Genomic DNA, 27295 nt, shown 5'->3' on the forward strand with positions numbered 1-27295 from the left:
ATTTCATTTTCCAGCAGGACTTGAAACACTGCCCACACTGCCAAAAGTATCAATTGCCGTTAAATATATAATATTTTAAAAGAAAAAGACGCTTAAAATAGATCACTCTGTGTGTAATACGTCTATATAATCGATGAGTTTCACATTTAAAACTGAATTACTGAAATAAAGTAACTTTTCGATAATATTTAAGATAGTTGTTTGTGTGAGAGCTGTCTGGTTCAGCTGCTCCAACGTTACACTATTTGTTTGTAACTTTAAGCAGTACTTAGCTGAGTTAGCATGTAGCTAATTAAGGTTTTGGGAAGCTTAGCTTAGCCTAAAGCTAATTTACTAATGCTAGTTAACTCAGTAACGTACACTTTTTTAACCAGCTGTCCACTGTTTCTACTTAATGAACCCGGGTTAAATACGCTGCTGTTCAGCGACTAACCGAACATTTACAGTATAAATCATCCATATTAAACCCCCTACCTTTAAATACACCCCCAGTCCGTGTTGTTTAGATCCAAGTAAAGGCAGTAATGTGTCTGAGCGGGGCTGATACAGTGTATTAGCCGGCTTTACCCTCTCCTGAAGCGGATTCAACTCCTCCGTTTAACCGTCCCGCCGCTCCTGGAGACAACAGACCCCTAAACTAAACACAGGAGCCTGCCTGCCACAGAGCCTTTATCAGCGAGACTGCCCACTTCACTACCGACCCCTAAACTAAACACAGGAGCCACGACTTATTAAGACGTGGGAACGAAATCGTGGCCAGTCATATTGTGCACAAACCCTGTGAGCTGCTTTGCTTTGATAGCTGTGAAACAAAAGGACCTTTTAAGGCGTGGCCAAGCCTTAATTATTTCATTCCCAAGCATTAAGATCTCATTCCCACACCTTAATTATTTTGTTTGCACGCATTAGGATCTCATTCCCACACCTTAATAAGTCGTGGCCACGTATTTTTTTTTTAACACGATGTCACTTTAGGGACTCCATACTAAACGGCTAAAAACTTACATTTAAAATAGCGTCTAACTACTTGTACAGGATATTTATTTCATTTTAAAAGTAGAAATAAAGTGTATTGCTAAACAAAACAATGAAAACTTACCTGTATATTTCCATTTTCTACAGTAAAAAGATTTTAGGCAGTAAATGTTCTTGCATTACTGCTATATTGTAAGCTGGCTGGTTGATGGGGTAGATTTTTAGCTTTATATTTTATTTATTCATTTATTTTATTATTATAAAAAATGTGTCTGCAATACTGAAACATTGGATATTGTTCTATTTTGAGGGGATTTTTTTTAAATATTAAAATAATTATACATTTATAAACTATGAATTTGCTTAATTTCTCTACATAAATCCATTAATGTTGGACTCACTCGGGAGCGAGTCATCAAACCCGGAACCCATTCTGAAGTGGGCATTCTCCTTTGTATAGGTTCTTTGGTTTTACCATAGACGGAGCATTAGAGTCTTTGAGTTGTTCTCTGTGTACAGTCTGAGCGCCCCCTGCCGTCCACCGCCAATATAAACATCAGAACACAAAGAGTACACAGCCCATTTACTCCAGTTAAAATAGAGTTACACAATAAAATATTCCTACAGTAAAAGTAGAAGTCTAGTGAGCCTTAAGGAGACATCATGTAACAATAACAATGTGTGGCCTCGACTTATTAAAGTGTGGGAATGCTATCCTAATGCATGTACATGACTTATAAAGTATGAGCAATTGAGATCATTTATAAGTCATGGGGACATCTTATATAGTCTGGATTCGATTATCTTGTTTCCACACCTTAATAAGTCAACTCCACTACTTAATTATCTCCAACGTACAAGTTAGTTATACCGTTTTTACGCATTAGGATCTCACTCCGACACTTAATAATTTGTGGCCACACTTATTTTTTGTTTAATGTCCCTTAAATTAAAGTCCTTCATTTGGACCTCCACTTGAGTAAAAGAACAAACCTCACCAAGAAATATTCAAACCAGCTTTTAAAAAATTATTAGTTTGCATCATGTTGGCAAAATAGCTGCATTACTTAAAAAAACACTGTAAAATGTTTTTAATCTTTTTTAACAGATTCAAACTTTTCATCTACTTTTTAAAAATATTCAATCTTTTTCTATACTGTTCTAAACTACTTTTTTTTAAAGATTCCAATCTTTTTCTATACTGATTTGAACTACTTTTAAAATATTCATATCTTTTGAATCAGGCTTTTACACAGTGAGTAGGCTTGTTCGACTTAACCCGGCGCTGCGCAGTCCGATCGCCGCCTGGCTCGGTATGGTGCATGCTGGTTAGTTTTTTTGTCCGACTTGCGTCTGCGCCTTCATCACGTGACGGTGACTTCCGGCGTTATAGTCCCGCGAGTGAAATCTGCCTGCAGCCGTCTGACCCAGGCGCTGCAGTTGCTTCCCACCAACTGCGGGAGCCTAGAGCCGCCCTGATGACGACAGAGCTTAATCCCCATTGGTTAGAAGATCCATCGACACCTATCACGTGTGAATCTTTTTATTTTAAAATATATATCTCCCATAAAACCCCTTAAAAACACAGTATTTACACTGTCATATCTAGTAGCAAGACAGTTCATTTTCATGCAGTATTCAAAAATATTTATTTGTTCATAATCTGCATTTTATATCATATTAAAGCTCAACTGCTATCATTTTTACTGTTTTATAAAGCGCCCTGAACTGCTCTTATTAATTATTTTTAAACCTATATAACTATTATACTGAGATCTACTTTTCTTTTCTTCTATTGTTTTTGTGTTGTGAAATGCGCTAAACAATTAAAGCTGTGTAAATGAGCATGATGTATTTATTTCCAAGAACAAAGGACAGAAAAGCTGGTCTGCAAATAAAAATTTAATCCCATTATTAATTTAGTGCTACACAATACATCTGTAACATGACAGTATGTTTTGTGAATATTTATAACAAGTTTTTATCTCAATTTAATAACACTCATGTTATCTCTGTTTCACTTTTGCGATTTTATTCACACCAGAAGTAAACAAACAGCGCATTCATCGTGAGATCCTGTGTTGTTCACGTGGGCTGCAGGTGGAGACTGTCCGACCTGACTTCTCCGCTCCTCCACCCCGCCCACCTGCACGCGGCTGCTCTCGCTGACCAGCAAGGCGAGGCGCAGCCGCATCTCGAACAAGCCTATTCATTTTAAAGCAGATCCACGGCGACTTATTATAGCACTATTTAGAGCTAGACGACTATCAGTGCTATTGATTTACTTTCTGCTCACAGTAGCAGTAATTTTAGCGTCTTTACTAATAAAAAAAGCATATCGCTGATAATTTACTAATTAATATTTTTTTAATTTAAGTTTTTGGCTGATTAGCTCTCCCTCTAGCGGTTTTAATTTGTTTTCTGACATATCGGCGAGATAAGAAGTGGGCAGTATAGAAGTGAATGTAGGACTTTTATTTTGAAATAGACTGAAATAGACCGGAATTGGATTACAGTACGTCGGATGAGCCCCTCTAGCTGTTAGCTGAAGCTGTAATTTAGTATTCCGTAATAAGAGTTTTATTAGTGTTAATGGAGTGAGGGTAACTCTGCGGAAATGTCGGACAGTGATATAATCAGACCCGCTCCGCCTCCCGGGTTAAGAAACAGCGCCATCGGAGAATCAGAGGAAGACGACAAAAGTACGTTAGCCGCTCCGCTAATTAGCAGAGCCTAGCTAACCGATTTATAACGGATACAGCGAGACAACTAATAAATAACTAACTCGTATCTAGCTATCTATCTATTTGTCTGTCTGTCTGTCTATATATCTATCTAACCATTGTAATGTATCTGTCTATCTATTAGTCTGTGTCTGTTTATATGTCTATCTAGCTATTCGTCTCTCTCTATGTGTATGTTTGTCTGTCTATATCTAGTTAAGTAACCTGTCTGTTTGTCTATCTATCTATATAGGTAGCTAACCTATCTAAGTTGTCTGTCTGTCTATGTTTGTTTGTTTATATGTCTGTCGATCTATATGTCTGGATATCTAACTATTTGTCTCTCTATGTCTGTCTATATATCTAGTTCACTAACATGTCTGTCTGTCAATATCAATCTAGTTATCTATTTGTCTGGCGGTATTTGTCTATTTGTCTGTTGGTATATGTATATTTATATATTTAGCTATCTATCTGTCTATGTTTGTCTGTCTATCTATGTATCCATGTATATGTATCTAAATATTTAGCTAGTTATTTTTATCTGGCTGTTTATATATCTATATAGCGATCTTCCTGTCTGTCTTTGTCTGTATGTCTGTATATATATTTAGGTATATACTTGTCTGTCTCTCTATCTGTTTATATATCTGTATAGCTTCCTGCCTGTCTATATTTAGCTGGCTGGTTGTGTCTATCTTGCTAGCTAATGTACCTAAAATTAAGTCTGGAAGCAGCATAGCTTGCTAAGCAGCTAGAAAATATTTTATTATCGGCATACTATTTGTTTGAGCCACGGCCCAGTGCTCCCTTGTGTCTAAACAGTTCCCCAGTACAGTGCTTCTGGAGGAGAACCCGGATATCTTCACATCATACTGTTTACCCTGTTCCCATCACCCCTAAATAAAGTAGCCAGCTGACTAACAAGCCTTTTCTTTGTTGTTTCTCAGTTATAGGTCCAGCACTGCCCCCTCTTTATAAAGCTGCCGGATCCAGTTCATCAGAAGACAGCGATCGAGAGGAGGTTGTGTTCAAAAGAGCCAAATACTCAGGATCAGGAGATGGTTCATCATCACAGTAAGTCTTTTAAGCCAGACCACTGGGTTCAGTTGATCTATTTCTTTAGTTTATAAACGTGTTTGACTCCACTCAGTCCTGATCAAATTCTTGTTCAAATTCTGAAGCAGCAGGTCTCTCAGAGAGGAGCAACCAGTTAGCAAACCTCATGTGAATGAAGATGATGATGATGATGATGATGATGATGATGGGTTTTTTGGTCCAGCCCTGCCTCCAGGATACCAAAAGCAAGAGAGATCACCTGACAGGTGGGAGATAACACCTATGAAATATTGAACGTTAAAAAACAGTCACATTACATTCCAATTTTAATGTCTATATATTAGTGATTGACCCCATTATTTTTTCTTCTGAAAACTTAAAATGTAACTTAACCCCCTGATTTTAGCTGACTCCACCCTCAGCTGAAATTTGAAAAAGGCAAAAAATGGAAGGGGTAGTTTAAGAGGGGCATTGGGTGATGTATGGGTTTAGGGGCAGGGCAAGAGGGAGAGAAGATTGGCTGAGCTGCAGCAGCAGAAGTGTGCCTCTGACAGCAGTAACACGCAGATGGTTGGACATCAGCAGGGGGTGGGAGGTATTATTGATTGATTGATCTGCATATTGTGATGTGTCTGCTCTCTGCTTGTATTTAGACCACCGGTGCTTGGACCTGCTTTGCCTCCAGGCTTTAAAAAACAGCATTACGAGGATGAGGAGGAGGATGAAGGCAATGGTGCCGTAGGTCCAGCGCTTCCACCGGGCTACCAGGCAGAGTCATCCAGCAGTGAGGAAGAGGATGACGGGACCTTTGGGCCAATGCCAGCAACAGGGGCTGCTCAGAGCTCAGTGGCCTTAGACTTTGAGAGAAGGGCAAAAAAAATGAGGGACAAACTCCTGGGACTGGACGTAAGTGTTGTTCCACTTCAACATTAATTCTAGCTGTTTCCATATAAACTACATTTTAAAAGTTATTGTTTTCATATCAGCCTTCGGTTGTTACTTAAGGAGTAGATCCACTATCAGTGTCAGCAGAAGCAGCAGCTGTCTCAGCTGGTTAGGAAAATGCTTTTTAGGGGTTTGATTATGAGCCTGTGATTGAGAAAGTAAATCTTAACTGTGCCCATTATTGTTTTCTTGGCACGAAGAGTCCATTAATGTGAATAAGCCAGTATGTCAAGTTAGTATTTAAAAAAAATCATAGTAAACAAAAGATGTTTTATTTATTAAAGATATTTACATTTATTGTGTTATCTAGGGGTGTGCGGTATGCAATAATATCACCAACATTTTCAATGTCATGAACAATATTATACCCTGAAATATTACTCACACCTAATTATCACATCAGGGTACAACTCATTATTTTATACTGAGTTTCTGACGAAGGAAAACTGATTTTTCACCCACTAGGGGGCACAATAGCAAGGTTTGGGACAGCAAAATTGTATTATTTATTATTTTTATCTCTGTTTTTAAATGCTGCAGAAATATGTACACTAGTTTTGGTTGTGTTGGTAAAAGCAATCAAATCCTCACAGCATTGCTTCTCCAAAATTTAGTAGAAAAAAAAACCTTCCTTGGACAGTAGAGACCATTAAAAGCAGGATAAAACAATGAAACAACAAATAAAGAGGTGTCTAAACACTTTAGTTCACAAGTTTTTGTATTGTTTGATTGTAATTGTACACTCAATTTCCAAGCTAATGCAAGTTCTGTGTGTACAGGAAGAGCCAGAAGAGCTGAAGAGAGAGAGCTGGATGACCGAGCTTCCTCCTGAGCTGCAGCACATTGGGCTTGGTGCGCGTACCTTTAAGAAGAGGTCCGGCCCTGAGAATAAAGACCGGTCCATCTGGACGGACACGCCTGCTGACCGGGAACGCAAAGCAAAGGTGAGTTCTTATTAATTCAGTAACTCTATTCTAATTTGACTGTTCTGTTGTTGAATTATTATTATGGTTAGATATATTTTTTGCATATTGTATTGGAAAAATGAATGGGAAGCAGAAGTATTTCTGCTTAACCGATACACACCATTTTTAATACACTTTATACACTTTATCTCAGAGCAAACTCCTTAGTGGACATATTTACTGTTGTCTTGACCTGCATTTGTTTATGTGCAGTTTTCTTTTCATTACTTTTATCTCTTATTTACTCCCTTTACATTTAACACTTTTTCATTCCTGTCATTTAACAGTGTAACCATTTTTAACTACTTTTTCAGATTAATTATGTAATGTTATCATTTCTAAGTGAAGTATGGTTTTAATAAGGTTGGAAACACTGTGCAACTTTCTTCTTTTGTTAATAAATAATGTTTTCTCTCTTTTGACACTGTTTGTCTGTTTTTCTGTCTGAAAGGAACGACAAGAGGCGAAGGAAAAGGGTCTGCCAGCCAAAGAGGAAGCCCCTCGTCTTCCCCAGAAGGATGTAGCCATGGCAGAGAAAGTGTCAAAATACAATGTAAGTTGTATTCCATAGAGCTCTAAGTTGTATTTCTATGTGTTCCTTGTTGTTCTTGTTGCTGAACTCAAATCTGAAAGAGACAGAGAGAGATACTTATAATATTAAACTGAATTGCTAATTTAAATGAATATAAGCTTTAAAGTGAGTGTATTTATCAGTGCTTAGTCGCTGTCTTGCACAAAACCTTGAATCTCCATTTTTGTTGTTTTTCAGTTTCTGACATAATGTAGGACATATTTGTCCTGATAATAACAGAGTTTGTGTGCAACAGCAACAATATATTGTTTACATTTAGGATGCTTTTACTTTCCTCTCAGATAAGTATTTGCAATAACTTTTTATAACTGACTTCAATTATTTTGTGTCCATTCTTAACCATCTTAATCCATCTTCTTTTCTTTACCAGGAGTCCAAGAGAGGCGAATCTCTAATGAGTATGCACGCTAAGAAAATGAAGCAGAAAGCTGAAGAGGACTCCAACAAACCTGTGGAGAGGAGGCCCTTCGACAGAGATGCTGACCTGCAGGTCAACCGCTTTGATGAGGCTCAGAAGAAGGCCTTGCTGAAGAAATCTCAGGAGCTAAACACACGCTTTTCACACAGCAAAGAGAAAATGTTCCTCTGAGAATCAACTATCATAGAGTTCATATTAAGAAGAATTTAAGGGGAGGGTAAACCAAACAAAGCTAGCTAATGTCACTGAAACTTACAAAGTACAGATTAGTTTCCATTCATCAATAGCACTGAATATCAGGGATTTAGCTACTTGGGAGTTCTGTGTGTGTCAAACATACAGTGATAAAATTAAATGAGTTAACATGGCTGCCAATGGCCAATTACACTAGACAGTACAGTAAAGTTTAAAACGGTTAGCCTTATATTGCTAGTTTTTTAGAGGAAGAGGTATAGAAATGATTGACATTAGAATACACAAAATCACAATTGGGTTCACACAGTAGTTTTGGCATTGCCATTTACAACAAAGTGATTATCCCAGGATTCTCTTTCATTAATTTGGAACAGTTTATTTCATATAGTGCCGTCTGTAATGTGTTAAATAAGAAGGACAGTATAAATGTTGGCATGTCCAAAGTATTTCCACATGTACACACAAATAAATTTATTTTCAGTCGTTATAGATCCAAATGTGAGAACAGTAAAAGATAATAAATAAAGAAAGTAAACTAATTTCAGGTGTATTAAGTCACACTCTCTACACCTGACAGCGAGATGGAAGGCAACACTCCTAAACCACTACAGTTCCCACAATACCATGCAAATTTAACAGCTTACAGTTTTGTGGCAGCAGACACTTTGTGAAATTTCCATATTTACACCTAATGGGCTGTATCACATTTCATTAGGCTTTAAACTGGGTTAGGCAAACAGTGACTAGTGCTAGTGACTATCATAGATTCATTTGTTTATCAATAAGAGTCTTCATTCTTGACAATATTACCCAAACAAAACACAAAACCAATAATTTCCTTCTTTTTTATCATCTGTATAACCCAAACCTGTTTCTATTGAATAATAATTAATGTAAATATCATCTCAACAGTTTGCCTTTTATGTTTCCTGAATATTGTGTTGTGTAGAAAAATATAAAATATGAAAGAAATAATATACAGCACAGGTGCAAGTTGTTCAGGATACAGTGCAATTGTACAGTTAAATGTTCTGTGATGTATGCAGAATATAGAGGTGATTTCTAGCTTTTTATATGTAAATGTGATTTTTTTTTATTGTTTGTTTATCCCAGTGTGCTGTTATTTTTTATGCTTTGTTTAATGTTACTCTAGTTAAATAAATTCAATTACATTTCAACATATTCATCCTGAAAAGTGTTTTATGCAGGTTTTACTTCAATAAATACCCACCCCTTTTCCTACCTCCTCATATTTGGATTTTTTTTTTTTTTCGTTCATTTTTTTTGTTTTTTTTTAAGATTAGTTCATTTTTTTACTTAAATATAGTTTTAGGCTTATTTGTTTGTATTTGTTTTTTGAAATGACCTACCAAACTTGCAAATAAATCTCAGAATCTCAGACAGAAACATGCCTTTTGTCATTGTACTGAATAAAAATAACAAAAGGATTATATTTGAGTGGAATGATTGACTTACAGTATGTTTATTGAACATATTTCACACAATGACTACTTATATACATACATATATGTCAATTGTTTAGTATGTTCCCTGTTTTAGGCAATATACGAAATATATATCTTTATATTTTTTCATCCCAAAAGGTAATACCTAAAATATGCTTCTGAAACAAAGCTACATGTTCCAGATTGTACACCGGCACTTTTATTAAAATTCAGCTGTGGATAGGGCTGTGAGATTAATCAAATTCATTTGATCATATTTAAACAAACCAAAAAAAACATACTACTGTTTTAAAGCTATTTTTACATTTGTATATTCGAGATCTTTACATATAGAAGCTGCGAAACTGAATCTCATTAGATATAACGTTACTTGTGTTTCTCAAAAACTTGTAAGTGAACATTTAAGGGTTTATGAGGGTTTATTTACCTTTAAAAATCATTTAGATAACATTTTTTCTACAACAAACTGATATTTATGGGAATGTTAAGAAAAATCTTAAGGGAAACAATTTACTTTTATCAGTTATTATTGGTTTGTGCTGTTAGCGGTTAGCTTGATAACTTGTTAGCTATCTTTATCGGTTTGTGTTGCTAGCGGTTAGCTTTTTAGCTAACGTTATCGGTTTGTGCTGTTAGCGATTAGCTTGTTAACCTGTTATTTATCTTTATCGGTTTGTGCTGTTAGCTTGTTAGCCTGTTAGCTAGCGTTATCGGGTTGTGCTGTTAGCGGTTAGCTTGTTAACCTGTTATTTATCGTTATCCGTTTGGGCTGTTAGCTTGTTAGCCTGTTAGCTATCGTTATTGGTTCGTGCTGTTAGCTTGTTTGCCTGTTAGCTAGCGTTATCGGAGTGTGCTGTTAGCGGTTAACTTGTTAGCCTGTTAACTGGCGTTATTGGTTTGTGTTGTTAGTGGTTAGCTTGTTAGCTATCGTTATCGGTTTGTGATGTTAGCGGTTAGCTTGTTAGCCTGTTAGCTATCGTTATCAGTTTGTGCTGTTAGTGTTAGCTTGTTAGCCTGTTAGCTAACGTTATATGTTTGTGGTTAGCTTTTTAACCTGTTAGCTATCTTTATCAGTTTGTGCTGTTAGTGGTTAGCTTGTTAGCCTGTTAGCTAACGTTATATGTTTGTGGTTAGCTTTATAGCCTGTTAGCTATCATTATCAGTTTGTGCTGTTAGTGGTTAGCTTGTTAGCCTGTTAGCTAATGTTATATAAATGCTGAACTCTATAAACTGAAAGAGATTGTTGATACTAATTTAAATTGATGTAAGCTTTAAAAGGAGTTTATTCATCAACACTTTTCTCTGTCTTGCAAAAAAACGTTGAATTTCCATTTTTGTTGTTTTTCAGTTTCTGACATAATGTGAAATTATGTTCCTTATATTGGCTACAGCAGGTAAAATGTGACAGCAGGTAAAAGTGCACCTAATATTTTTTGTAATATACAGTACCAATCAAAAGTTTGGACACATTTCTCAAATTTATTTTTCTTTATGCATTGCAGATTAATATTGAAGACAAAACAATTAAGGGACACATATGGTATTACGTAGTAAACAGTAAAAAAGTATTTGTCCTCCACAATCCTCTGACTCAAACCCAACTGAGGCGGTGATTTGGGATGAAAAAAAACAGCAACTAATGTTCAGCACCTCCAGGAATTCCTTCAAGACACTGAGAAAACTATTCTAGGTGAGGCTGAATGGTTCTGCTTACTATACAAAAGAAACATAATAATGTAAAGAAAACATTAGTTTGTAAATCACTTTAAATGGTGCTTTCTGTTACAAATAAAAAATAAAAAAAATGTAAGAACTAAACTTCGTCATCAGAATTGCTCATAGATTTGGAGAACATCACGTGTTTTTTTACTATATAGCAAAGTTTAAGTTGTAGATAAATGTATGATAAAGATCAATCGGCTTTGTATCGGTATTTTCAGACAAAAAGAACAATGGGCTGATATTTCTCATATATAGCCAATCCGATTTAAAAGTTTACACAGCAGCGCTGTGTGAATCAGTGAGGCTGCTCGGTCACAGGAAACTGCAGTTCCTGTTAATCTAGCAATTATGATTGTGATATCAGTGTTAATTTAATTTCTCAATTAAAAAAGCTGCTTGTACTGTCCAGTTATAGAGTTTAAGGGCTGTGATTGGTCTGTTTATACTGAGTGGACGGGCTGCACTCTAACTCTATACTGTGTAACTTGATTTTGACCATAGTACATCCTTATTTTATTTTTACCTTTCTCAATGTTTGAATAAAAGCCCTTTTTATAACATTACCCCTCTAATGACCCACATTCATTTTCTATGTAACTTCATGTATGGCTGAGTGTTTCTATAATATACTTTACAGAATTTAAGGTATTTCTCAATTAACTTTTTTATAATATTACATCCTTGTTTTATTTTTACCTTTCTTAACTTTTAAATAAAAGCCTTTTTTGTAATACTACCATTCTAGTGCGCAGAATGAGTCAAAAATTACCCGCATTAATTTTCTATGCTAATTTATGTATGGCTGAGCGTGTTGTATTTCTACACTAGGTTTACAAACACAGGTGAGACACGACCATTGACAGTATATATTAACTGGACCAAGCCATCCCGCTGATTTCAACGGAGCCAGGTGAGGCCAATCGTGTCACTTCCTGATCGGCTTCTCGTGGGGCGTTAACCGGGAAAAATTGTGACCATAGACATGTATACATAGACGCCGCATAGTCTGCGTCCTGGCATAGCTGCCGGCCGCCATATTGGAAGAGTCAACCGTGCGCCCCAAATGCATTTATTTACACCGAGAAAGGTGTTTAAAACACTTATAATAATCACACATTTTACACCTCTGCCTTTTGTAACAAACCAAACCGTGTGAAAATCGGGTAAAATTGGTAGAGTTTTGATTAATTCAGATGTATTAAACACCTTCCTCAGTGTAAATAAATGCACTGGGGGCGCATGGTTGACTCCTCCAATATGGCGGTCGGCTGCTACGCCAGCTCCAGTAGAGGGCGTCAGTCGATGCGGCTTGGGCTTGTTTGTCCTCGTTTGCAGCCTCCGTAGGAACCTCTGAGCTCCCAGCTAGTTTACCCGGTGCTGCATGGCTCAGTCTATACCTGTGTGAGAGAAACACTGCAGCAGCCGATCTCAGAGAGTTTCCAGAGGACTGTAATATTTACTATCCGATCGGTGGAGATGTCTGACAGAGGCGATGTGGATTTAACCGGGGCCAAACAGAACACCGGAGTCTGGCTGGTTAAAGTAATGGACGCTAACCCTCCATGCTAACTAACAGCAGCTTCATATAACTGTAGTTAGCTAGGCTAGTTAGCTTAGCAGTGTTTTTATCTCTTAATGTCTAAAGTTAAAACTAGTAATAGAGTTCAGATTTAATTAGTGTGGTCAGTTTTTTAGAAACATGTTTAAGAGCGCTTAAGTAGTTTAGTTAGCCAACCCTACGTTAGTTACCTAGCTACCTACATTGTTATGAGCTAGGCTAGCTAGCAAACTAGCTAGCTAAGATGGAAGTAAATAGATACTTCATTGATTCCAGAGGGAAATTCTAGACATCCAGTAGCAGATATACCCTGCCTGGCCAAACAAAAAGTCTCCACTTGGATTTAACTAAGCAAATGCAGTTTGGTCAGGTTTAGGTTCAGCAACAGTAACGTTATGTGCTGAAAGAATGAGTTCAGCTGACTACCTGAATATACTGAATATAGACCAGGTTATTCCATCAATGGATTTTTAGATTTTTTCTTCCGTGACGGCACGGGAATATTCCAAGATGACAGTACCAGGATGCGTGGGGCTGGATTTGTGAAAGAGCGGTTTAGGGATCATAATTTTCGGACCTTAAGTCCAGACCTTAGCCCCATTGAGAATCTTTGGGATGTGCTGGTGAAGGCTTTGTGCAGTGGTCAGACTCTACCATCATCAATGCTGCTGCAAGATATTGGTGCAGAATTAATGCAACACTGGACTGAAATAAATCTTGTGATGTTGCAGAAGCTTATCGAAACATTGCCACAGCGAATACATGCAGCAATCAAAGCTAAAGGCGCTCCAACAAAATATTAGAGTGTGACTTTTTGACAAAGTTATAGATACTATAAAATATAAAGTATACAAGTAGAGTCCTTTTGTGTCTGTAATGGAAGTAGTGCAGTTAAAAAACACCATTTGCTGTGCATATTGAGAAGATGACTGATGTCCTCCATGCAGACAGTGCAAGTATGCAGTTAAACAATTTAGCAGTGCAAATGTCCTAATATGTAAACAGTGGACAATAAATTAAAAAAGAAAAGTATTAGTATAGAATGGGTTAAAATAATAATAATAATAATAAATATAGGGCATCTAGGAGGGTGTGTCTTAAGAGATGAGATAAACAAGTAAACAAGTTCCCAATCGGCCAGATTAACTCATCTTTAATCTTTTTGTCAAACAGGTACCCAAATATTTGTCCCAGCAATGGGCCAAAGCATCAGGAAGAGGAGAAGTGGGAAAACTGCGAATTGGAAAGTAAGTAATATGATTTTCAAATCATTGGAAGTATCCTAAATAGGGGACATGTTTATATATCATATCATTTTGACTGTATTGTCAAGTGCCAAATAACTAAGTACACATACTCCATTGCCTTTCTTCAATAGAAATTCTATACTTTACTGGGGTAATTATTTTTCAGTCAAATTTTTACTTCTACTCTTTACATTTTACACAATTATTGGAATATCCTACTCCTTACATTTTAAAAACAGCCTCATTACTCCTATTTAATTTCAGCTTGTTTTCATTCCGGCTTCTCATCAATTAATGAACCCCCTATCCAGATAAATCTCTCCATCCAGATAGAGTGAATCTGATTGTGGGTGCAAAATTTCCCAACTAAGCTTCTTTAATATATTTGTATTGTGCTAAAATGCGTTCCTTTTCAATAGAAATATATCCAGCTGAAACAGGAATCTTGTGCATCCCAAATTTTTCAACACTAACATTTTATTATAACATTATAGTCATTATGGCTTTTAGAAGCTGAATAAGACTAAGCATTTCCAATCTTAGTACTGGTGGTAAGTAGAGAATGGATATTGGTTTCAGACATCAGTCAGATCATTTTATGTTTTGTCTTTTAAAGGAATCAAGGGAAAGCAGAGGTAAGTACTACTATTTTTTTTTCTTTTAATGTTGCACTGGCATAGTTGGTTAAAGATTTTAATGCAGTGAAAATGTTAAAGTCCTGTCCCAGAAAGTGCTCTCAGATTTTTACTTCAAGTTCACACTTCTTTGTTGACGGTGCATGAATGTCTACAGTGTATGGAAGTACAAATGCTTAGGAGCCGTTTGGGACAGGGCTTGGGAAGGGTTAAGGGTTTTAATTTGAGCAAATATTGTTAAAAGGATAAGTGCTCTGTGCTCTTCTATAACTTCATCAGGTGTCCTTCACATTAAATGAGGAGTTGACCACGATAGACAGCACTAGTGAGAAGGCGTCTTTGGTGCGCGCCCCCCGGGAACACCCCTTCACCATGCAGACCGTGGGAGGCCAGACTCTGGCCGTGTTCACTGAAAACTCCTCAGGTGAGAGCCAGCTAACATGATTGAGATGGAATCTGTGGCAGTGGTCACTTGGCTTCTTAGACTTGACTACATTCAGATTTCTGTGTATTCCTCTAAAAATCTAATTATATTGGGACAGAAGTGTTGGGACACCTGCTCATTCATTAATCCTGCTTTAGTTGGAGGATCTGTCTCTATCTGTGTTGGAGTAACTGTTGATGCTATACAGTCGTGAAAGATAGGACACCCAAGAGAACCTTTTTTTTTTTTTTAAATATGTTCAAGCAAACAAGCATTAAAACACACAAACCCATACCTACTGTGATATATGGACATATAAATGTCATGGTTTGGGGTTGCTTTGCTGCAGTTGTGAATTGCAAGCTCTGTATCATAGATCCACTGTGAATTTTTCACTGCATGAAAGGGTGTTTGACTAAATTTTGAGACCATCCACACAAATACTGAAGATTAATAAAGACAGCTGAAAGAATTCTGCATGGAGGAGTGTGAAAAATGTCCTCTTAATTGATTTTAGAGACTGATAGATTCTAAGATTTTTTTGTTAAGTTATATCAGCTTCATCTCTTAACACTCTTCAAATCAAGCAGATATCCATATGATTTTAAGGTAACACTTTCTATGAATGTCATCTTTATTAGACGCTATAACCACTTTCATAGCATATTATAATGCATTCATACATTCAGGCATTATAAACATGGCTATATAAAATAATATAAAATACATGGTTTATAAAAATGCATAACCCATTATAGCCATGTTTGTTAAGCATTATGACCTGTGATCATAATACATTATAAGCTGTGCTTATAATATATATGTTAAAATAGCACTTTACTTAGAGCGCACAAAGACCTGTTATAATACATTATAATTAACTATAAATAATATTATATTCAAGGCAAGAATAATTTATGAGTGGTTAAAAATATATTTATAGTATTATTGAGGGTGTGTTTATAAGTTGGAAGCTTTTTAGTCATGATACAGTCTGCAAGCAGGGACTGAGTTTCTTGGTATTGATGTATAACATGTTATAAACACAGCTATTAATGCATTATAATCACAGTTCATGATGCATAATAAACATATATGGCTATAATGAATTATACATTTTATAAATAGGTATAGCCATGTTTATAATGCCTTATGAAAGCATTATAATGTGTTATGAGTATGTTTATAGAGTATTTTAGGATTTCATTCAAAGAAAGTGTTACCGATTTTAAATATATTAAACAGTGGTTTTCATGGGGTAGTCCTAATTTATAATTATAATGAATTCTAAATGATCAGTGATAAAAAAAAAAATCAAATGAGCAGAGAATAAGCTGCGGCTGCTAAGATATTGTGCACTCGTCCTGAAGTAAAGACATAATAGTAATAATATTAAAGAGTTTGACTTGATAGAAGCTGTTTTTATGATTTATGTGGTAAGTGGTTTTTGTGCTCTTGTTGAAGTTGGATGTTCTGCAGCCAGCTCACTTTTAATTCTGTTACTTTCTGCTATTTCTTCTACTGTGCTCTTTTCCTGTTTAACTAATTTGTTTCAGCTTAAATTTCCTTGTTTTTATTATTTATTTTAATTGAATTCAATTTTATTTTTATTTTTTGGTTTGACATGCACAGTGGCTTGTGATGTTTTGGTGTGATGATTGTCGATTTCTGCTGAGCTTCTGCTGTTGCCCGTGTGCAACCTTACTTACCTCTGCTTTCAGTTGATCAGTGTCTCGTGCAATGATTCATGTGATTCAATAGCGTGTGCGTAGTAGCTACCTGCAGTTCTGTGATTTCATTTCTGGTTCTCATGAAAAATCAAACAGACTCTTTGCATACTTGATTGGACTGTTTTTGTGCTGTGCTTGGGGTGTTTTTGTGTGTGTGTGTGTGAAGTGTGCATGATTTTAAAAGTGATAAGAGTTCTTCAAGGATAAGCCTGAGTATGGTTCAGTGTCAGGATTGAGTTTAAAGATGTGTCGGCATTGGCAAAATCTCAATTAAGCTTTTTTAAATGTTAATTATTGTGATCTTTACTTATATTGCTGTTTAATTTCTGGCACCATTTTATTTGTGTGTGCAGTAGCGGTGGACAATATGGCCTTAAAATAATATCACAGTATTTCATGTTATTTTCGTGATAACAAATACTTTTGGTGATATGACAAAACACTGAATTTATAAAAAATATATATATATTTCAAGAATACACTACTGCAACAAAATGAAAATAAATTTTTATTATTGCAAACAATATGATATTGCACAACCATAACTGAGATATTAATTAATAAAAGGATTTTATTCCGATTTGTAACAGAAGTCAATGATCCAGAATGTCATGATACTAATAATAATGCACTCAAATATCTCCATATATCCAGGATTAAAGTAAATTAAATTATACTGGCAGATATAATCTGTCTCTAGTAAATATATAATGGGAAATGAGAACAGTGTAAATTTTTCTTTTGCTAAAAACAGTAAAAAAGTAGTACCTTGATGTGATAATTAGATGATTTTTTAAATTATTTTTACCCTCTGCTTGCTTAAGTTAATAGAAATAATGCGTTCAACTTCTCTGATCAACACTCAGTAGCTGTTTAATCAGTTTACTGCATTTCCATAAACCGACTGTTTTTCAGCAGAACGATACAAGCTGTGCTATGCTAACTAATCAGAAATATGGCTGCCTTTTCTGTCTACTTTTCACTCACATGTGATTTTGGAAGAACTGCCGAGGTAAATTTATGATTAGAATAGCACTGCAGAGGTAAATGACCATACACTACTGAGCTCTTTGAAAACACAATTGCGGTCGACACTTGTTACTTGAATTGCTCCAAGTGTGCCACATTTAGACTTTAGATAAATCGTCGGATTCTGCCTACTGGAATGGGAGTGGAGTAAGCATGCCTCCGAATTGAGATTGAGACAGTTTGTGACTTTGTTAAAGTAATAGTTTGGACAACATTCAAATTATTTACCTTTTTTCCCATTTACTAGATAGATCACTAATACATCAGTCTTTTTTCATCCAAGTTTAATGTTCAGACGTCTTCTCTAGTTTTGTACAAAAGCTACAGAAGTCTCAGGTCAAATTGTGGCTGAAAGTCTTAGCCTATACTTGAGGCAAGCAAATGGATGGTTATAAATGTAATAACTATAAAAAGACATAAAATATAAAGGTTTTACAACTGTCATTACAATGTGTCATCTGAGAAAAAAGTGAATAAACGAGGATCCAGAAGAACATTTTTACTGATGCATATTTTTTTGTAACCATATACAGCTCTGGAAAAAATTGAGAGAGCATTTCAGTTTCTGAATAAGTTTCTCTGATTTTGCTATTTATAGGTTTATATTTGAGTAAAATGAACATTGTTGTTTTATTTTATAAACTACGGTTAACATTTCTCCAAAATTCCAAATAAAAATATTATCATTTAGAGCATTTATTTGCAGAAAATGGCTAAAATAAAAAAGATGCAGAGCTTTCAGACCTCAAATAATGCAAAGAAAACAAATTCATATTCATAAAGAGTTCAGAAATCAATATTTGGTGAAATAACCCTGGTTTTTAATCACAGTTTTGATGCATCTTGGCATCATGTTCTCCTCCACCAGTCTTACACACTGCTTTTGAATAACTTCATGCCACTCCTGGTGCAAAAACTCAAGCAGTTCAGTTTGGTTTGATGGCTTGTGTTCATCCTTCCTCTTGATTCTAATACAGCGGTTTTAATTTTGTGTAAATCAAAGAAACTTATAATTTTTGAATGGTCTATTATTGTTTTCCAGAGCTGTGACCGTTTAAAGGCTTAATAAGAACATTAACTAAAAACATTAAACATTAAAAACATTACTAAACCTCTGAGGTAAAAGGAAAACTGAAAATAGGATTTTTTGCCCAAACAGTCACTTTAACTTTGTGTGTTTTTTGAGTATGAGTGGTGTGTGAGCAACCAATCAGACTAATTGATTATTTAACTGGTTTTCTGCTGATGTTGTGCGTGTGTGTGACTCAAGTATTGGCCTTTTGTGTGCTTGGCATTTGGCTAATTCCTTTGTGGCTAGACAGAAATCTAGCTATGCTAGCATTGCTGCAATATGTGTGTGTGTGTGTGTGTGTGTGTGCGTGTATGGGTGAGAGTATGGGGTCCTTTGGTTCTCATGTTGCCATCCTTTTCATAGGCCAGTCAGACGCTGAGGGCAGCAGCTCAGGTACTGGTTCAGGCCCAGGTGAGTGCTCACCGCCGCCACCTATCTGCTGACAGGAGTATTGCTGGGCCCTAAAGGCTCCATGCATAAAATCCCTCATAAGCCAAGACCAAAATAACTTGTGGACACGACAGTTCTCAAAGTTGTGGCAAATTTGGCACAAATAAGACTGTATTATAAATCTTCCTGTTGAGTAAGAGCGGGTGGCAGTTGGTGTGTTGCAAATAAAGTGTCCACATTATATATTCATTTTTCTAATGAACACAGGCTGGAACAGAAACAATGGAATATTTAGTGTATTTAGATTGTAGTTTGGCCTTGTCACACTGTATGTTACCATGAGCCCACATGACTGTGTTGTACCATTAACTGTTCATGACTCTGTTTCCTTATTAAGACAAAATAGCACTGGAGGGAGTGGTGGTGCAGCGAGCCGAGTGCAGACCAGCCGCCAGTGAAAACTACATGAAGTTAAAAAAGTAAGGAGGTGTTCACACACACATATTGTATCGTACACGATAATATCGTCAAAATTTTAAAATATCGTGAACGATATTATATCCTAAAATATCGTGCCATTTCACCCACTCCATTTCCCATTATATATCTACTAGAGACAGATTATATCTGTCCAGTACCATTTATTTTACTTTAATCCTGGATATATATAGATATATGGAGTGCATTATAAGTATAATGACATTCTGGATTATTGACATCTGTTACAAATCTGATAAAATTCTTGTATTTTTTAATATCTCACTTAGGGGTGTGAAATATTATATTGTATGTAATAATAAAATGACATTTTTATTTTGTTGCAGTAATGTATTTTTTAAATATTTTTTTAATTCAGTGTTTTGTTATATCGCCAAAAGTATCGTTATTGCAAAAATACCGCAGAATATCGTGATATTATTTTAGGGCCATATCGCCCACCCCTACTGCTAACATACACTCATGATTATAGCAGTATTCTGACTATTATTATATACTGATTATTATTACTACTACATTATATTATTTTTATGTAGTTTTATTATTTTTTTTATACGATGTCATGTTAGAACATGTTAGAAACTATATATTTACATTAAAAAAATTAATGATAAATAAAACTTAAAATAAAGCATATTTTTCAGCTTTTTCATATTGCCAAGAATATTGTTAATGCTAATATACCCTAAAATATAAGGTTATTATTTTAGGGCCATATTGCCCCATCCAGCTACACATACATATATACATAGACTGACTTACTCTAGTAAAGATTACACAAGGTTTTTAAAAAAAACAAAGATTCACAAGAACATTATATAGACACTATTTGGACAAAAGTATTGGAACACCTTTTTGCTCATGCATTGTTTCTTCTAAAACTTATGAAATTATTGATAAAATAGCTTATCCTATGTTTTTTGCAGTAGCTGTCTAGTAGATTGTTGTTGGAGTAATTCTGCTAGATTTTATAGCATTGCTGATTGAATATAGTGACAAGAGCAGGAATTAATGATGTCAGGATGTTTGATAATAACTCCAAAAGTATTTGTTGGAGCACCATCACCCCACTGCTCCACAGCTCAGTGCTCAGGGGTATTATACCCCTCTACTAGGCCATGCCTGTCTATTCTATTGGAAATACCTCTCTAGAGGGACTGCAGGCAGATTAAAGTGGCAAAATTTGTTAATTAGAAAAGCTGTCCAAAACATTTGACTACAGTTAATTTCCTTTCTTGTCTGATTTTGATGCAAATGATGCCTTGATGAACAGTAAAGACATTTTTTGGGGAATATTAGTCCTCCAAATGGTTTTGATTAAAAATCCCTGTTTTTGTTTACTCATCTTTCAGGCTACAGATTGAGGAGTCATTGAAGCCCCACAGATTCTCCCAGCAGCTTGACAAGGCGGTCACCACCAACTATAAGCCTGTTGCCAACCACGCGTATAACGTGAGTCACAACTGGTCCTCAGAAGGGGACTTTATTAATATCGTAATCACACAGCCATTCATAGCCGGGAGTCTATTAAAGAGTAATTGGGCTTGATCTCTTGGAAGGTATTATGTCCTGCTGTGACACTCTGTGTCCGTTTAAGCGTGTTGCTTTAAGGCAGGGGTATTTAATTAGAATTCAGTACAGTCCAGTTCGAGAATATTTCGCCAGGCCAAGGTCCGGATCGTCGCCATTTTTAACTTGCGTTACGAATCAAAATTTTATACTGTATACTAAAGAAGCCTAATAGTTCTGTCAGTGTTTTATGTCATCAACAATTGAAAGACAAAACAAATTACACATACTAGAATATTTATCGAGTCTATTAATGTGAATCTGTATGTTAACTTTTTTTCAAAATGTTATTTATTCTATTTAATTTTATTTATATTAGATTTTGGCCTGCCTGTCATGATAATTACATGAATGATAAATTGTATAATATATGGAGAAATGTTTGCTGAACTTGGCCAAAGTATCAGCTTTAAAAAAAAATAAACAGTTTTACTATGTTTAATATTATTACTGTATCAGACTTTAATATTTTGTGGGTAAAACTGATTGGGAAAGTTGCCAGTTGTTTTGGGAGTAAAGAGAGCGTGCCTGCGAGCTAGGGAGTTTTTTTCTTGCTGAGGAGTTCTGATCAGGTGGAGTAAAGTGGAATATTTTGCACTCTTGTCTCGGTTGTTTCTCTTTAATTCCTCCAAGTAACACTAGTACTAGTATGTTTTTTTTAAAGGTAGTACTTTAATGTTTTTTCTGGTGTGCACCATCTGTATTAGCTTTTCTCGCTTTATTCTCGTCTGTGTGGCTCTGCCCGCTCGCAACTGCACAGATCTGATTGGCTAAGGAGAGTGTTTGGTGATCTTACAGCACACGTGATTGGTCTGTGAGTTTACTGCGCTGTAAAGCACGTAAACCATAAAGATAATAAACGCTCCGCCGCTTTAAATGAACACAGTCAGAATTAAATCCTTCTCAGTAGTTTATCAGTTTGGGTCCGGATTGGACAACATCTGGGTCCGGATCCAGACCGTGCTCCACCTATTAGTGACCCCTGCTCTAAGGTGTCAATTTCTGAAGGGTCTTAAAAATGCAAGGTAGCTTATCAAATAACAGACGAAACTAAACAGAACCATTTCATTTTTCGTGACTCTGAGGAAAGCTAAATTTCTGTGTGTTTATTAGCTAGCTGCCATCTTTTAGCTTAGTGATGACAAGTTTTTTGCACTGTGGTTAGTTTAAGTCCAGTTTAAGGGAATTCGTACACAGTGCATTGAAAAATCTTTAGTGCAGCTAAATGGGAATAAAAGCTGTGCCACTACTCCATTCCAGATAACAGCATTAGCAACAGAAGCAACAGCTTTTTGTCCCATGCTGACTCTTAAAGCAGAAGTGCACAGTTGCACGACCAGTGTTGCAGCTCCAGTGTGATAACGCTAACTAAGTAATAGGAGAAATGTTCTAAGCAATGTTTCCTGATTCTGAAATTATTCACCTTCAGTAAAAGCAAAACAGCATACCTCGCCAGGTTTGGATTGGCTTCTTACACCACTAAAATCCTCATTGAGGAGTCTCATTGAGTTCCTCACAGTGGAAACTGACAGGTTAAATCTCTGAGACAACTTGTATCCTTCCCCTGAACAACTATGTTGAACAATCGTTGTTTTTAGATCATTTGAGAGTTGTTTTGATGAGCCCATGATGCCACTCTTCAGAGGAGATTCAAATAGGAGAACAACTTGCAATTGGCCACCTTAAATACCTTTTCTCATGATTGGATACACCTGGCTATGAAGTTCAAAGCTCAATGAGGTTACCAAACCAATTTTGTGCTTCAGTAAGTCAGTAAAAAGTAGTTAGGAGTATTCAAATCAATAAAATGATAAGGGTGCCCATACTTTTGCACCGGTCAAATTTTGGTTTAGTGCATATTGCACATTTTCTGTTAGTACAAAAAACCTCATTTCAATCCTGAAATATTACTGTGTCCATCAGTTATTAGATATATCAAACTGAAATGGCTGTTGCAAACACCCAAATATTTAGAACTAAAAATGATTAAGATTAATAGGAGTGCCCAAACTTTTTCATATGACTGTAGAAGGCATTTGTTTTGATGTTGGACAGCTGGACTTGTATGTTAATTATAGAAAAGTCTAGTTTAGATACCTGAGATCGCAGTTTATGGGGCATGGGAGCTTAAAGAAAGTACAAAGTGATCAGTTCTCTATCCATTTTTAGCGTTTAGGTTTTGCCTACATGCTGTATATTGTAGTTGTTGAACAAATGTTAGTTTGGTTTGTAGGTTTTAATTCTTATGAAATATGAATAATTATATTTATATCATTATGTCATATATACATAAGCCATATAGTGAATTGTCTAATTAATGGGTAAAATCAGTCTAAACATCTGTCTGGTTTTGTGTGCTTTTGCCATTTTTGTGCTCTTAATTTTGTCTCTGAGGGCATTATATTTTAGTCTTAAGTCTAAAATATGAGTATTTTTACGATAACCAGATCATTGGCAATATGACAATTTAATGTAGGACTAGATTACTGCAGCAAAATGCATTTTATGTAAGTGTAACCCCTCTGTTTGTCCTCTTGCCAAATTTACATCATTATTTGTAAGTCGCTTTGTATAAAAGCATGTGCCAAATGTAATGTATTTAAAAGTTTGTCTAGGAGATACTTTATACTAGAATTTGATTGCATTCATTGACGATAAGTAGTTTTTATTTCCATTATTTCATATTCTATTGACAGTACTTTACATTCTAGACTGACTTTGTGGACATTTAGTGTTTCGTGTCTTCTTACCTCCAGTAAGGTCTTGCTGTATTGAGCACAGTTAACAGCATATATTACAAGTAACTTTAGTGTTGGCACAGTGCTTGCACATAAGAGGCTTGGACTCGTTTCTCTGTAACGTTGCTTGGTAAAAATAAATGTAGATATATTTATAAGCTGTGTAAATAAAATTGTTTGAAGTGGAAGATTTTCACCAGTGGAAGGTTTGGTTACTCATGGTGTGCTTCTCTGAGCATCGAGGAAGTAAAAATGCTATTTTTCCATGTTGATGATAAGTTGTGTTTTGGGTTCTGGTTCTCAGAATGCTGCACTTGCCCTGAGTTACCTCTTACACCATGTTTTGTTTATACTAAGGGTTGGATTGTTGGTGCTGTATACATTAAAAATGGCCTTGGAGTCGGTACACTTGTGCTTATGCTGCATTTCTTCTTAAAACAAGGGTATGTGTGGGTGTGGGTGTGTGTGTCCCTTCACCTTTGCTGGGGTAACATAAGCTTTTCTGTGAAGGCTGAACATAGGTTAATAAGTGTGTAAATGAGTGTGACTTATTGTAAATTCAGTAGATTTCTAATAACTTTGGCTAAATCACACCCTGTCTTACCATACTATGTTCTCTTCCCTCAGTTGGATTACGAGAAGAAGAAGAAGGAAGAGGGGAAAAGAGCGCGAGCAGACAAGCAGCAGGTGCTGGACATGCTCTTCTCCGCCTTTGAGAAGCATCAGTTTTACAACATCAAAGACCTGGTGGACATCACCAAACAGCCTGTGGTGAGTAAGAGGAAGTGTTAATTTTCATTCCAAAAGCATCTTAAAATAATACATGTTTCTTTGAAAAGTAAAAAAGCATCTACATTAACTACAATTTATCACAAAATAATAGGAAATCTCTTACAGAATATTGATCTCAAATCTTTTTTCTAAAAAGAAAATATCTCAAAATATAAAAAAGGGTCCTAAACAAGAACAAATTGGCTGAAATAATTAAGAACAGGTCTTAAAAATGAGAGCTTTAAAAATATCAAAAGTATATAAAAATATGGAGAAATAATGTAAAAAATATCAAGAAACAAGTTAAAAAGCAGTATGTATCTTAAAATATTGAGAAATCACCTCAACATATAAAGGAAGTGTCTTTTTAAAATAATGACAAAGTTAAATATTGGAAACATATTTAAAAAATATAGAGAAAAACGAAAATATTGAGAGATCCTTTCAAAATAAAGAGAATTTGTCTGACAAATATTGACATCTTAAAATATTGAGAAAGTATCTAGAACCCATTTCAAAAATAGTGAGAAATCATCTCAAAATATTGCAATAGTATAAATAAAATAAAAATATCTCAGATTATTAAAAATGTACCTCAAGATAAAGAACAATTATTCAAAAATATTAAAATATTGAGAAATCCTTTTTCAATATATTGCAAAATTATTTAAAAATAAGCATACTGACATAGTAGCTCAAAATAATTCAGTTGTAACTCAAAACAATTACCTTTTTATTTTTAGTTCAGGTGTTTTAACAATGCAGCTCTTTTTATTATACTTATTATAAAATTATTATTATTAAAATGATGTGTTTTTGAATTTTTTCTACTCAAAACCGCTCTGATGCAAAACATAAGTGATCCAGTAGTTTTTTAATGTACTAAATTAGCTGGAAGCTGTTTAACATAGAGGATAATGTTATAAAATACAACCACTATAAACTGTTGTATATTGCTTTTGATTGAATCTGTCTGTGTGTGTGTATTAGATCTATCTGAAGGAGATCCTGCGTGACATCGGGATCTACAACGTGAAGGGAACCCATAAGAACACCTGGGAGCTGAAGCCGGAGTACAGGCATTACCAGAGCGAGGAGAAGAGCGACTGAGCTGCTGAGTTTTCCACTGAATAGCAGCAGATTCGTTCTCTGGCTGCTGAAATTTAATGTATGAGCAGCTTTTGCTCCTTTTTTTTTTAGATTTCAGTCTCCAGAGAGTGCTCTGTTTGTGTAGAGCTGTTTTTACAAAATTATTGAGTTTTTGTTTGGTTGCTGTTTTTTCTCTGTATTATATTTCTTCTAATGTGGAGAGAAGTTTAAAACCTGCTATTATTTTTTTATTAGTACTTAGTATTGATTTTAATCTGCTGAATGCTGTGTTGAAATAAATGTTTTTGTACAAAATCAAAATGTGTGATATAAATGTGGCTAACCCTCCCCTACAACAGCAATTTAAACCTCCAGAAATTAATATAACTAAAGGAAATATGGTAGGAAGTTTTATGCATCACATACTTCAGGTTTCCTTGTTGAACTATATGTCAGTGGTTCTTGCATTACTAGTATCGTATTATTAAATTATGGCCTAAATCTTATAAAATTAAGATTATAAAATGCATGCAAACTTAATATTAGTCAACACAAATGTGTCTAAAGTATTTTATAATATTTATAATGTTATACAGGTAAACCTGGTGTCAGACACTGGTGCATACAATTTGTTTACAGGACATTAAAAATATAATTGTTAATTTTATTTATTTTAAATTTTATTGTGGTATTTGTGGTACAATTTGTTGAGAGGCGTTTAAACATTAAATAGAGGCAGATTGACCTGTGAAGATAATAGAGTTAAATGTGACGAGTGTGCTTTCTTATGTATATATTTATTAAAATTAATCTCTAATTCTGGACTAGTTCTTTACATGTGTTTGTAGGATCCGTGGTTTAGGGGTGCTGAGCTCCCAACAAACTATTGGGGACAGGTGTGTTACTTTCACACACTTTTACACACGTTTGCCAAACATTCCTCCCACATTAGCTGCATTCTCCATTATCTGGTCTAATTTAAATAGCTAAAAGGAAAAAAGCTACTCAAAATTCAGTATAGATTTTTCATCTGTTCACCCTACTCTGGGAAATAAAATTCCATCATTTTTTTTACTTATTCTCTTAGATAGCATCTCTCATTCCAGTTTTAACACTGGACAGTTTGATAATTGTCAGCCTGCAACATTAGCTTACTAAATTAAGAATTTTTCAGACTAACAGTGGAGATGGTGCTGTTTCTGCACCTGTGTGTGCATGCACACTCAGCCCACCGCAGAGCAAAAAGTGGACCATAGCATATACAAAGCAGTCATAGATTACAATATTTGCCTTCTTCAAATTCTGTTCAAATATGTATATATATTTTTCTTTACAAGAGAGTTCAAAAGATGGGGAAAGTACAGCAGCAGTAGTTTAAAAAGAGGCATGGAATTAAGTTTTAGTTTAGTTTTGTAATGCACAGTATTTAAGATTTCTCTGTATAGGTTAAGTCTATGACTAGGCTTGATCCCCATCCTGGAAACT

At 35.4% G+C, this 27295-nt stretch overlaps 3 protein-coding genes across 8 annotated transcripts in view; 2 read left to right on the forward strand and 1 right to left on the reverse strand.

Annotated features, from left to right (window-relative positions):
- Window positions 1–2390, reverse strand: part of pibf1 (progesterone immunomodulatory binding factor 1) — a 67568-nt gene extending 65178 nt beyond the window's left edge. Inside the window, exon 1 of one of the 4 annotated variants that reach the window (XM_049469401.1) lies at window positions 2255–2390. The gene's annotated coding sequence lies outside the window, so the exon portion shown is untranslated. Of the gene's footprint in view, window positions 1–474; window positions 849–2254 lie in introns of those variants that run through there. The other 3 variants (XM_022674649.2, XM_022674648.2, XM_022674650.2) reach the window with 3 other exon arrangements.
- Window positions 2391–3460: 1070 nt separating this feature from the next.
- gpalpp1 (GPALPP motifs containing 1) lies at window positions 3461–9325 on the forward strand. Of its 2 annotated transcripts, none has more exons than XM_007246675.4 (7): window positions 3461–3677; window positions 4649–4775; window positions 4883–5023; window positions 5411–5663; window positions 6482–6646; window positions 7119–7220; window positions 7630–9325. In XM_007246675.4, the coding sequence occupies exons 1-7, from the start codon at window positions 3593–3595 to the stop codon at window positions 7846–7848; spliced, it is 1092 nt and encodes a 363-aa protein (XP_007246737.3). In that variant the 5' UTR covers window positions 3461–3592; the 3' UTR covers window positions 7849–9325. The 2 variants fall into 2 exon arrangements, with proteins under 2 accessions (XP_007246737.3, XP_007246738.3); XM_007246676.4 differs by having other exon boundaries at window positions 4886–5023.
- A 3047-nt stretch (window positions 9326–12372) lies between these two features.
- gtf2f2a (general transcription factor IIF, polypeptide 2a) lies at window positions 12373–26632 on the forward strand. Of its 2 annotated transcripts, XM_007246672.3 has the most exons (9): window positions 12373–12602; window positions 13792–13865; window positions 14482–14500; window positions 14780–14924; window positions 19119–19166; window positions 19543–19624; window positions 20996–21095; window positions 24578–24721; window positions 25712–26632. In XM_007246672.3, the coding sequence occupies exons 1-9, from the start codon at window positions 12537–12539 to the stop codon at window positions 25829–25831; spliced, it is 798 nt and encodes a 265-aa protein (XP_007246734.1). In that variant the 5' UTR covers window positions 12373–12536; the 3' UTR covers window positions 25832–26632. The 2 variants fall into 2 exon arrangements, with proteins under 2 accessions (XP_007246734.1, XP_007246735.1); XM_007246673.3 differs by lacking the exon at window positions 19119–19166 and having other exon boundaries at window positions 12374–12602.
- Window positions 26633–27295: the final 663 nt, after the last annotated feature.

This window comes from Astyanax mexicanus, chromosome 21 (assembly GCF_023375975.1).
Source record: "Astyanax mexicanus isolate ESR-SI-001 chromosome 21, AstMex3_surface, whole genome shotgun sequence".
Classification (NCBI taxonomy): Eukaryota; Metazoa; Chordata; class Actinopteri; order Characiformes; family Acestrorhamphidae; genus Astyanax; species Astyanax mexicanus.